Consider the following 13,691-nt stretch of genomic DNA (forward strand, 5'->3'; position numbering starts at 1 on the left):
CCATTTGGTAAAGATAAATTAAATGTTAAATATATTTCATAACAAATCAAAACAAATATAGATATGATTAATACTACAAAACATAATAACGAATACAAATATGCCAACTAATAAAAACTTAGAAAAATTAATACAAAATCTTTTAATTAATACAAAATTGAATTTGTAACTAAATTACAATTATGAACTCTTGTGACGATATCTTGATTTAAACTCGATTTAAGCACATCTCTCTTGATGTTCTTGTCTCAAGGTAGGTTTTAGCACATCTATCGTGATGAACATGTCAAGTATTCAAGATCATGTTAAAAAATCTCTTATAGTTATGATAATAGTTGATGTATGGTAAGCCTTTTCGAAATAAGCTAACTATTTTATAAAAAACAACATGATGGGGATTTCTATAGTCAAAGGGTGACTTGAGAAGTGTTTAATCACCTTTTGTGTTTGTCTGTGATAGAAAACACCTCTCCGTTTCATTGATCTAGACCAAAATGTCAAATTGTTGATGACTAAATTAACAAGAAAAAGTGAAAAACTATTAGAGAAACCTAAAACACTTACCATCTTCCTCGTGTTATAAAAAGGAGATTATCTTTTGTTTTAAAGCTTACAAAAATGTTGTGGAACTGAATATTATTTAAAAATAAACAAATAAAGGCCACGAGTGAAGTTCGAGACTAAACCTGTCATATTAAGCCAATACATGTAATCATTATACGAATACATCCACATACATATATGCGCATATGATCATACATACATATCAATGTTGTAAAACTCGCTAGGTGGTCCATAGGCGGCTGACCCCTTATAGGGAGTACTCTGAGAGTACCCGGCTTATACTCGGACATGATAAATATAGTATAAAATAATTATTGAATATTATATATATGTTAAGACAAGCATAATTCACGTCACAATAAGCATAATTCATATGGAAAAAAACATTGTTCGAAAAATTCATGTTTTGTTGTTATTTTTAATTTTTTTACTTAAACAAATGGTGGCCAAGTTGACCTTGGAGGCCAAGTAATCCCGAGTACTCCGAATTTTAACCGAATTGGACCTTAAAAAGTAATGGTAACCAAGTTAGAAAAATGCGGCAAGGTTGATGTTCGAGAACCTTGGAATCGCCTATTCCAAGGCCTTAGAATCCGACATTTACAACATCGATACATACATATGCATATAATATGTATATAACAACTAATAATTTAACATAACTCAAACAATGCAACAAAATTATCAACAATTCATACATACAAATCTACTGTACTGTTAACAAAATAACTCTTCTCATAAATAATATACAATCTCATATTTTTTTACAAATAAAATAAAAAATTATATTAAATTACATTCAACATATTTTAATCTATTATACTATTAATAATACATTTGTCATTTAATTAGTTAGGGTTTTTCTTTTCAATATTTGTGGTAGATATTTTATTTTGGTTTCATTTTGGTTTTTTATTTTTGTTCGGTTTTAGTTTTTATAATTAATTTGTTTCGTTTCAGTTTCGATTTTGGTTCGATTTTTTCTTAATTTCGTTTTAGGTAGTTTTAACTTTATTCAGTTTTTCGTTTTGGTATTTACAGTTTTTGTTTTTGGTTCGATTTCAGATTTATCGATTTTAGTTTTTCAGTTTCATTTCGATTTTTGTTTCAGTTTTATTGGTATACGGTTTTATTTAGGTTTTCAGTTTTTGTTTTGTTTTAGTTTTTTTTCAATTTAGTTTCATTTATTTTTGTGTTTAATTTGTTTGGTGTTTGGTTTTAGTGACTACTGAAAAATGAAAGAATATGAAGGGTTCACAAATTAAGTAAAAAGCTCACATGAGCTTCAACTTTCAAGTGAGTTGAAGTTATTGAAGCCTTATATTTTTTTAAATTTTCATAACCAGTAATAATGAATTAACATTTTGGTAGAAAGGATTTCAAAAGATAAAAGCGTTATATTTGTTACCCTTCATTTTTCTTCTTAGTCTTCAAGTGTGTCATTTCAATTTTCATTTATGAAAATGGGTCACTTTAGAAATGTTTCGATTTGCTTTGGCTCGAGTCAATGGGTCATTTTAAAAGGGTATCAATTTAGTTATGGTCAACGAGTCAATATAAAAGGGTATCGATTTCGTTCAGGTTTCAACGGGTCTTTTTAAAATCGTATCGATTTTGTTCGAGTGATAATGGGTCAATTTTAGAAGATGTCGATTTGGTTCGAGTTAAAATGAGTCATTCTCAAAACATAACGATTTGATCATGGTCAAAACATGTCATTTTGAAAAAGATTTCAATTTGGTTCTGGTTTTTAAATGCGCTTTGGACGTGTGTCAGTTTATTAGGGTACAAGACTTTTCACATGAAATGTAAAAACAATTTTCGTAGTCAGTTAGTAACTATGTGTTGTTAGATTGGTGCATGAAACTATGAATGTTTATATCATCAGTTGTGTTCCAGGTCTAGAAAGAAAAGAAGCCCGAATTATTCTTGGATGATTATCGGGGATCTTTCCTGGATACTTATTTTTCGATTTTCTTGCTTTCCAGACTAATGTTAGTGAAATTTGTTTGTTTTCTGTTAATATTATTTTTTAAAGTTTTAAATTTACTTCGTAAACATTCTACTATGTAAAGTCATTCTTTGTAAGTTAATTTATTTCAATACTTTGTTTGCGAATGAATATGGATTGCAATTAAATATCATATTGCTTTCTTAAAAATATACTAAAAAATAACTTGTCGTTTGAAATTATATATGTGTTTACTTAACGATTTCTATATTTCCGTTCGTGTCATACACGGGTCAATAAGCTAGTTGCATATATAACAATCTAGCAAATTCAACATAAACGGTTAAACAAAATCAACTAACTAACACTACATACATTCACATAAACATACATAAACAATTTACAATTTAACATAGTAAAACTTCCTACCTTAGCAATCTAACAAAATTAAACCAATTAAAGAAAGACTTTGTCAATTAAATAATTGAATAAATAAAGTTTAAGATTTCAAATTAACTCACAAGTCTCGGCAATCAAGTGCATTGGGCAAAATTTTAAGAAACAAAATTACTTTGTTACCAGAACAGATTGTATTTGAAAAAAAAAATGAAAGCTAAAAGTATACCTATTATGTATATGGTATATTGAAAAGGTAATTTTGTTACTTCAACATTGTTTGATAAAGAAAAAATTTGTTAGCGGGATAATGGATGTGTACAAGTGTAAGAAACTTGTGGACATGAATGAGTATTAATGAGTCATAATTTTCTATTATTTTTTTTGAACAGCCAATTAAGTAACGCTAGGTATTTCGTACGGGGCCCCCATTGGCTAAAGGTAGCCTAAGCCGGCCACTAGTCCGGACGGACGGAGCCCATAGCGGTCCACCTGTTGAGGGATTCACCGGATAAAACCCGACCCCCACGCCCGCCAAACGGCACGACAACGAGGAGCCAGTAAAACCGGGTGAGATCAGGACTCGAACCCTGGCAAGCCAGGGTCATCCCTCATATCTTCCATATAAATTGATGGTAGTAAGGTTTGAACCCCCTACCTCTCACTAGTAAAGTGAGTGCTCTACCATTGAGCCACGTTCAATTTATATTAATGAGTCATAATTACTAGTCGGTTTTGATATATTATGGTCATTAATAATAATTCAAAATTGTAGTTAAAAAAGGAGAAATATATACTGGCAGTCAAATCCAGCCCTAGAAGGTGGCACGGAAATTTCTGGCTCAACAAAGATGCCAAACTTATAAGAATATACCATACCAGATACTCAGTCATACTATTTGTTGCACGTTTATAAATTTAAAGTTTAAACCCCCAAATCCTCCATCAACCTCACCAAAACTTCGAATATTATTCACAAAGGTCAGTATCACTTGTTCCATAATTCCTCATGTTTCTTCGTCGTTTTGTTTAATTCATATCATATATTATATTATTATTCTTTTGACATGCATGCATGCAGGAATCACAAGCACACGCTTGCTCTGTTTCCGCATGGGAACCTTTAATTTGATTCATTGATTTTTTAATTATTTCAAATATTATACTATTGATTTATATAAATCTATTTAAAAAGCAGTGATTACTCGTTATTGAAATAGAAGGCAAAATGGTAACAAGCTACGCTGCCTTGGCGAAGCTTAGCGAGAGCACGACCCTGATTTTTTGCGCAATAGTGTAAATTTATCCGCTTTCGCCCGAAATTTGTATACCTAGTGTAAATTTACCCATTTTCGACAGAAAATTTGGGTCCGGCTCGTTTATGAAATTTTTTAATAAATTTTGACTATTTTGAGTCCGGCATCCTAACAAATTCGCCCAAGCTTTGTTGGCTCAATTGTTATTTGGCCCGAGTGTAAGGCCCAACCCAAGAATTAGGGTTTTATTATATTTGGTAATGTCTTAACTAGCAAGTTAGACATTATAGATTGTGGTGGTGTGGCACTGCGTCGCTACCCCTTTTTGAATTGCAAAACAAAATCTTCTAAAAACTGCATTGACTGATCTTGAAGTCATAACATTACTATGCATGAATGTTGATATATTTGTTTTAAATTGCAGAATTTCAAGAAACAAAGGAATTAGGGTTTGAAATCGAAGAAGGTGGTTCAAGAAGAACCAAGAATGGCGACAACAGGGAATTTAAAAGTCTTAAATGCCCTTGATGGCGCCAAAACCCAATGGTATCACTTCACGGCAATAGTGATTGCCGGTATGGGTTTCTTTACAGACGCCTATGATCTGTTTTGCATATCGTTAGTCACGAAAATGCTCGGTCGCATTTACTACACGAAACCGGGCGCACCCAAGCCCGGGAGTCTGCCCCCGAATGTTTCGGCTATGGTTAACGGGGTTGCGCTTGTCGGGACGTTAGCCGGTCAGTTGTTTTTCGGGTGGCTTGGTGATAAACTTGGACGGAAGAAAGTTTATGGTATTACACTTATGTTGATGTGTATTTGCTCGATCGCCTCGGGTTTGTCGTTCGGGAGCACGCCTAAATCGGTTATGACTACTCTTTGTTTCTTTCGGTTTTGGCTCGGGTTTGGGATTGGTGGGGATTACCCGCTATCCGCCACGATAATGTCCGAGTACTCGAATAAGAAAACCCGTGGTGGGTTTATTGCTGCGGTTTTCGCAATGCAAGGGTTTGGGATTTTAGCGGGAGGTGTTTTCGCAATTATTATGTCGTCGGTGTTTAATTCTCAGTTCCCAGCTCCAGCGTACGAGGTTGACCCGGTGAAGTCAACGATCCCGGAAGCGGATTACGTGTGGCGGATTATTTTGATGGCCGGGGCCGTCCCGGCTCTTATGACCTTTTACTCGAGGTCTAAGATGCCGGAAACCGCACGTTACACCGCTCTGGTGGCTAAGAATGCCGCCAAGGCGGCGGCTGATATGTCTAAAGTTTTGAATGTGGAAATCGAGTTCGAACAACAAAAGAGTACCGAAAAGGGTTACGGGCTTTTTAGCCGCGAGTTTTTAACACGACACGGGCTGCACTTGCTCGGGACCACAAGTACTTGGTTTCTACTCGATATCGCTTTCTACAGTCAAAACCTTTTCCAGAAAGACATATTCACTGCTATAGGTTGGATCCCGCCTGCGAAAACAATGAATGCGGTCGAAGAAGTTTTTAGGATAGCGAGAGCCCAAACGCTTATCGCTCTTTGCAGTACGGTTCCTGGTTACTGGTTCACGGTCTTCTTGATTGATAGAATCGGGAGATTCACGATTCAGCTAATCGGTTTCTCGATGATGACGATATTTATGTTCGCTCTAGCTTTCCCTTACAACCACTGGACCCAACCCGAAAACAATATAAAGTTTGTGGTCATGTACTCGTTTACTTTCTTCTTTGCCAATTTCGGGCCTAACACGACAACTTTCGTGGTCCCAGCCGAGATCTTCCCGGCTAGGGTGCGGTCGACTTGTCATGGTATCTCAGCAGCATCCGGGAAGCTAGGTGCAATGGTGGGTGCTTTCGGGTTCTTGTATCTTGCACAGAATCAAGATCCAGCTAAGACAGATGCGGGTTATCCAGCGGGTATTGGTGTGAAAAATTCATTGATTGTGTTGGGTGTGGTCAATTTTTTGGGGACTTTGTGTACTTTCTTGGTGCCTGAATCGAAAGGGAAGTCGCTCGAGGAAATGACGGGTGAAGCCGAAGATGCACAGCCATAGCTACAGTCGTATGTGTCGGGCCTGTTAGTCGATGCATCGTTACGAGCCGATCATTTGGGTGTTTAAATAATAACCCTGTTATCATTTTACTTTTAAAACTCATTCCTACTTGTTTAGTTGTTTTTGGTTTACTTGTGATGAGCTATTAAAGTTGTATGTTTTAAAGTTTTAATCTCTATCTAGGCAAACACTTATTAAAAACATGAGAAATAAGGCGACCGTCCATATATGTATAACAATAAATTACAAACTATTTGATATGCAACTCAAAAAACAAATGCAGCAACTCAAAAGGTGAAAATACAAACTATTTGATACATATGCTTACAGTGACATTACACTAAACAACACTAAGCATATGCAACTCAAAAAAACAAATGCAGCAACTCAAAAGGTGAAAAAACAAACTATTTGATACAACTGTGCATATATGACCAGTTAACAACACTAAACATTACACTAGTGCATACACACATTGTCGGACATCTAATCCCAAAGCGTTTCAAACAACCTTCCAGATTGAGGTCAGATGAACGTTTTGACAAACAAAAATTTAGAAAGTTTGACCATTTATGATGAGAACGGCCGTCCAGACACTAGCCAAACAGACCAATAATTTTCAAAGTTTGACCCCCTATGACCGTGCATAAAATATTCAAACGGCTGTTTCGACCAGTAATTTTCAAAATTTAAATTCTTTGGTCAAAACGGTTGTGTAAGTATTTTGTACAAGACTATATTTATGATGCGTAATTTTCAATAGGCACGTCCCCTTCGGTGATTTAGCTTAAATTTGATAGTGAAACTCAACACGAAAGTGAAAAACACTTGTTTATGAAAATCAACACCATTGACATTTTGTAATCAGAAATCTTGTAGACAAATTGAATGGGTGAAAGGGGCAAAAGCTAACCAAACAATGAAGAAGGTGTAGTTTGCAGTTGCAAGAATGCCCTTGCATTGGTCAGCAACACCCGAAGGGTCAGAAGACATTTAGTCGAACACCTTACTTGCAACCTTATTAAAAACTCGAAGTGAAAGTAATAATTTGCATCTCCCGACGATTAATTGAATCTAGAAAGACGAAGCAGAAGTAATTGTATATGACTGGTATGAATCATAAATGAAGGCGGGATTCCAATTTGTTCAATTGTTTGAGGGTCAAAATACAAAAAATGACCGTTTGACTTAATGGTTTCTTTCAACCAAATATCCCATTTGACTAATCTTTCTCATATTTTCCATCGAATAAACACCGACCCGTCTTTGTTTAATGATTGATCCGACGGTTTTGAAAACCAACCACATACGGTCACGTGTACCAATACTAGACGCGTTTTTTTTTCCATTAGAGACAGAACATTCCATCTTTGTAATGCTTTAGGCAACACAATATGTATGTATTCGGGCGCGATGGTTTTTAGAAACTAGCATGTGCTAGTATTAAACTAGCGTCGTCTGACAGTGACATTTGTGTAAGAATAGTGGCATCACTAGTGATGGGACCTCCCAATGATGGTTTCGCAAAAAAAGAAAATATATAGTGTATCGCTGGTATTGGTATAATGGTACACGTGTTCGTATGTGGTTGCCTTTCAAAACCATCGGGTCAACCATTAAATACAGGCAGGTCGCTAGTTTTTTTTATGGACATCTTCGGAAAAAGTTGATCAAAGAAGTAGTTTGTTGAAACCATGAAGTCAAGTGAACATTTTGGAGATTTTCACTTGTTTAATTACACCAGTCTTGTTCACTATGGGAACCCTTTCCATTTGTGAGATCTCCATCTTTACAACCCACCTTTGTATCATTGGGTTACAAGCCATTTGGTTAAATTTTACCCGTATTTTTCTTTAGCGATATAGCACATGGGTTAAAATGCTTTATAAACCCTTGTTGTATGAAGTCGCTTTTTGTTTATATGTTTTATAATAATAATATTATTACGTGTTTAAAATTTGTATGGGATTTTAAAAACCCGAAGACTTTATTCTAATCTGGTATTTCGATTAGGTTTTCAACACAAAGTATTAGATTCAGATTGTTATATTCAAATTTTTTATTATCTATTCGTTTTGGAATCCGAAAATGAATTATATATACATACTAGTTTTTATCACCCGTATTACGGGGGGTGTTTTATATTATTTGTTTATAATATTTATTTATTTTTTGATTTTTTATTTTTTTTTATTGTATGAAAGTTAATAATATACTTATGGTTTGATGATAAATTATTTCACAAATACATGAGATGTTATAACCCAGTTTAAAAGTTATATGAGTTTGATAAGACCTAAGACTCGTTTCTTTTTTTTTTTACTATTAAATGGTTTTTTAATTATAAATAATACATATACTTTTTAAATAAATCATATGTTAATTTTTAGTATATCCCTACTTTAAAATATTTGGTGAGATTGGTTTTTAATTTAATGAGATGTTATAACCTGTTTAAGAAATATATGGGTTTGATGATAATCATACCCGTGAATTCGGGTCAAATGCATGAGAAGCCTCTATTTAAAAATCAAGCAAATCTGGTGACTCCAAAAAAAAACGGGAGCGACCACATCGCGACACTTAGGGTTTTTATGGTTTCGTTTATATATATATTGCTATTTTACATTATTCGTTTTTAATATTTATATATTTTTTTGGAGTTTAATTTTATTTATTGTAAGAAAATTTATAATATACTTAGAGTTTGATGATAAAAGAGTTTCACAAATAACTAAGATGTGTTATAACCCGGTTTAAAAGTTATATTGGTTTGGTGAGACCCAAGACCCGCTTATTTTTTTACAATAAAATTGTGTCTTAAATATAAATAATATCTTTTTAAAAAAATCAAATAATAATTTTTAATATATCCTATATTATAGGATTTTCACATCAATAATTTGGTTTATTTAATTATTATTTTAATGAGATGTTATAACCCGTTTAAGGAATATTTGGGTTTGGTAAACTCATACCCGTCAATTTGGGTCAAATGCATGAGAAGCCTCAATTTAAAAATCAAACAAATCTGGTGATTCCAAAAAAGTGGGGAGCGACCACATCGCGACACTTAGGATTTTTGAGTTTTCGTTTATATATATTATAGATTTGTTTTGTATGTATTAACTTTACTAAAAATAGCCTTTTACACTTAACTATATACCTTTTATTAATTTGAGTATTTTTGAACTCAAACCGAATTCACATCAGTATTAAAGAATCTAACTTGATTTCAGCTTTAGATTTTCAAAAATTCAGATAACCTGGTGTGAGTGACTTGAAATTAGGTTCGTTAAACCGCTCAACCACCCTAAGGCCTAAACACATTAACAAAACTTAATTAAAAATTATAAGCATGTATCAACGTTCAACAAATTTAAATTAAAAATATAAAAGATAAGACTATTTATCTTTTGAAAAAGAGAAATCTGCAATTTGCAACGATATAACTCAGGGAGGCAAATTGCAGATTTCTCTTTGAAAAAAGATAATTGAAAACAAACTTTATATAAGTTTTTTAAGTAGTGTTAATTAGTAATTATACAAGTAGTCTATTTGGTTTGCATAAGTTATTCTTTTGAGTTATAAATTTCAAAGTTGCATATATTGAATTATGTGATTTTTAATTTTGTTCCTAATAATTTTTGGTTAGATTATGGGGTAGGGACCTCATTTTATTGCAAAAATGGGTGATTTGGTTGTGGGCTGGCGGTGAATACCACCCTTTATAATGCTAGCTTTAGCCGCACAAGAATATTTTCACACAGCTTCATGCAAAATATTAAAATAAAATCCCTCACTTTTTTGAAACCAACGATCATGTGACCGTATAACATGAAAAAATAAATCCTTATAAAAAGCGTTAGAAATACCCACTCGCTTTTATTATTGGTGGGCTTAAGACACGATGCCTAAGAAGGATGATGTATGTTTGTATCATATATTCATATCACACAATATGATATTATAAGATAATTACAAAGTGATTTGCACCTATGTTGAAACGATGATGCGCAACAAGCAACAATTACTCAGAATACTACTGACATACAGGTGCATCAAAATTTGAAGTCCGATTTAACATGTGGTTTTCTTGATTAAGTGAAAGGAGTAAACTGTGATGTAGCACTGATATGACACTAAGTGAAGGCTAGCAAGAAGTTTTCAATACCCATTACCCATATTCTCATTTACTCCCTCCAAAAGATTCGTTAACTTTTTTTGAAATAAAAATATATCCGTATTATAAAAATAAAGAACCTCCTCCACCCGCATTACACTTGTTTCTCTTCTTCCTCGCACCCAATATTCCAAAAGACCTTTCCTGCCGGGCTACATCAAAACAATCATTTACTATAAAGCTTAATTGATTTGACATAATAAGTCCTAACATGCTATACATGTCATAAAATGGACACGCAATTGATTTACTAGTGATTAACGTGTTAACTCATTATCGACTATACCTTATTTATTTAAAACGGATTGTAAGACCGACCGGTATGAGACGGCTCTTACCGGCCAATGGTGACGTACACTATTTCCTTTTTTACTTATTCGAAAGTCAAAACATATAATCACATGTGGAATATATAATATCTATTTACAGACAGTTGACATTAGAGATTGTTGAAAATAAATAAAATAAAAAATTAATTTAGTCAATTTACTGTTTTGCGATCACAATTCACATGTGAATACTACTCCTCCTTTTGTGTCTCCCGGAGAACCAATATAGGGTTTTCATTTTTCAACGAGATCACAAATCCAAAATCAAACAGTAAAAAAAACATAAAAACATAAACATGGAATCTGAAGGTACTCCTTACGGCGGTCATTTCATTCTCTGTTTCTTTCTGATTAAAAATATTCATTCAATTGATTCTCCAATTCCTCTTTTAATAATAATAATAATATTCATTTCATTTGAATAACATGTTCAGGCCAACAAAACTCTCCCAACCCATCAGCCTTGATCGCATCTCTCTTATCCAAAAGAGCCAAACATCATGAGGAACTTCGCTCCATCGAAAAACAGGTTTGCTTCTTTAAGGTTATCTTCATTTATTATCTCAAGTTACAATTTTTATTTTTTCATTAAATAGAAACATAGATATTACGTCATTTGGTCTTTTAAATTGTTGGCCCAAGCCATCAATCGGGCCATCAATCGAGTATAGGGCCCAAGCCCTATACTCGACCGCAGACATGCTTCATTTGGTCTTTTAAATTGTTGTGTGGTTTGCCTAATTTTTTATAGAAGAAAGTTTAAAGATTTTGTTTCAATTAGGGCTATAGACAAAAGAGATTAATAATTTCAGTTTGATTATGTTTGGATCAATGGTGGGCTTGCAAAAGTTTTAAAATTTCACCTTGTTATGTGTTTGATTAATCAGATTTCTAGTTGTGGAGTGATCTAAGGTGTTTTTGGTGTTAGTAAAAGAATCAGGGTTCATTTCTTGATATACCCATATGATTAAGTGCTAGGAAGTAAGTAACATAACACATTTTGGTAACACATAATAATCACATTAAGCTATAGCAAGTTCCTTCGCGGTTTCATGTAACAAATCGAGGTTTACTTTCTTTGAAACGACAGTAAGCGGAGTCGAATTTGAATTAAAATGAGTGTTTGTTTATAGTCTCAAAATTAGTAAGGTGTTTCCTCTAAACATTCTAGTGTAAATTAATCGGTTTATTTTAATAAGTTATAGTGACGGTTCAAAGTACTCATATGCAAGACATGTGTTATAAATCTTGAAGTTTTACTTATGTAGATTGTCATTACAATATTTCATGGCATGGGTATTTGTGATTGTATACATCTTGAAACTTTAGGTCATAATTGGGTTTTAACTTTTAAGCCATAGCAAGTCCTGCACGGTAATTTCAAGTATCAACGTTTATTTTCCTTAAAGTGATATTAAGCATGTCAAATTTGAATTACAAGGAGTGTTTATATATAGTCTAAAAGTAGTAAGGTGTCTCCTCTTGGTAACGTTTTTAGTGCAAATTAATCGGTTTATTTTAGTTACTTATAGTGACAGCTCAAAGTACTTATATGCAAGTCATGCATTATCAATCTTGAAGTTTTACTTGTGTAGATTGTCGTTACAATATTTCATGACATGGGTATTTGTGATTAAATAAATCTTGAAACTTTAGGTCATAATCAGGTTTTTAGGTCAATCTTGTTAATATCTTGTCTTAATATCTGTGACACAATTGATGGATTCTTTGCTTTGATTGTTAAAGTTGTTGTACGTTTTAAAGTAATGTGAAAACTTTAAGCATTTAAGTGTCGTTGCAGGTTTATGACATGGAGACGGCTTATTTGCAGGATCCAAGCCAATGTGGAAATGTATTAAAAGGTTATGAAGGGTTTCTGTCAGCATCTAAGAGCACTTCACTGTAAATCCTTCACTTTCTATTTTACGTCTCTTTGATTTTACCATATAACGACAAATTGTTGTTGAATATTTATAACGCCTGTCGATAAGACGATGATAAAGGGCAAATAAGTAATTTAACTTGAATGTTTGCAAAAACGCAAATGTTGCAATTTCATGATTTCTGTTACATGTTACGATTGCAGCTACAAGCGGATTAGGAAATTTCAGACAGAAGATAGGCTCTTTTCACTGTCTTCAGTCACCTCACCAGCGGTGCGTTTTTTAATCATTTTACTATTTATTTATTTGTAACAATTGCTTGTTGTCACAAATCTTCTTTTCGGACTATAGGAGCAATATCAAGCATCAACTTTTTCTATCAAAGCTTGTTAAGTTGTATTATATTATAATTGATGACGGGTCAAACTGGTCGAGTAATTAAAAAGTCTCTTATACTCGTATGATTACAAGTTGCTATCTTTTTTTTAAAAACTTGATGCAATTTACAGACTGAAGAACATGCTGCAATGGTAGCTCCAACTGGGATGGGCCCGTAAGCACTTTCTTTAATTTTATTAACTCGTTTTTTTTTTGTAGTTTTTAATATGTTGATCTGTTTGAGATTTTGTTGTTTGATCAGTGGAAAACCAAAGAAGGGTAGACCTGGACCGAGGGATGTGAGAAGAATCAGGCAATACAGCGAACCTGATTTTGACTATGAAGATGATTCTGATTTGTTTTGAAATTATTCTTGTTTACTGAGGTTTAGCGCTAGTTATGCTATTGAAAAGGTTAAAGATTAAACAAAATTTATAAACTGCTAGTATAATTGTGGGATTTGCCATTATTGGTCTCATAAAGATTCATGTTTCTTGATGTATATATATATATATATATTGTTGACTATCATGAATTTAAGGCACATTCATGTGTTTCAGATGATCAAGAATCGTTGAGGTGTTAAATGCATTGTTAACGAGCCAATGACCCACTTTTGGGGTTGCTCGACTCGAAATAACTAATTGTTTTCTATATCAACATGTTGCTACGAGCGTTGAATGCGAATAGTAAATGTACAAGACGAG

At 33.4% G+C, this 13,691-nt stretch overlaps 1 protein-coding gene and 1 pseudogene across 1 annotated transcript; both read left to right on the top strand.

The window, feature by feature from the left end:
* Positions 1–4,575: 4,575 nt before the first annotated feature.
* LOC143581645 (inorganic phosphate transporter 1-4 pseudogene) lies at positions 4,576–6,363 on the top strand (annotated as a pseudogene).
* Positions 6,364–10,906: 4,543 nt separating this feature from the next.
* LOC143581653 (uncharacterized) lies at positions 10,907–13,489 on the top strand. The gene is made up of 6 exons (XM_077064392.1): positions 10,907–11,032; positions 11,158–11,252; positions 12,525–12,625; positions 12,810–12,879; positions 13,116–13,159; positions 13,247–13,489. The coding sequence occupies exons 1-6, from the start codon at positions 11,020–11,022 to the stop codon at positions 13,347–13,349; spliced, it is 426 nt and encodes a 141-aa protein (XP_076920507.1). The 5' UTR covers positions 10,907–11,019; the 3' UTR covers positions 13,350–13,489.
* The last annotated feature ends 202 nt before the right edge of the window (positions 13,490–13,691 follow it).

This window comes from Bidens hawaiensis, unplaced genomic scaffold (genome assembly GCF_021521415.1).
Source record: "Bidens hawaiensis isolate Kalapana, Puna unplaced genomic scaffold, B.hawaiensis_p1.1 tig00031130_1, whole genome shotgun sequence".
Classification (NCBI taxonomy): Eukaryota; Viridiplantae; Streptophyta; class Magnoliopsida; order Asterales; family Asteraceae; genus Bidens; species Bidens hawaiensis.

Coding starts and splice junctions, on each gene's coding strand:
- LOC143581653 (XM_077064392.1), top strand. Junction 11,253..12,524: donor TTCGCTCCATCGAAAAACAG/GTTTGCTTCTTT, acceptor GTGTCGTTGCAG/GTTTATGACATGGAGACGGC. Junction 12,626..12,809: donor GCATCTAAGAGCACTTCACT/GTAAATCCTTCA, acceptor TTACGATTGCAG/CTACAAGCGGATTAGGAAAT.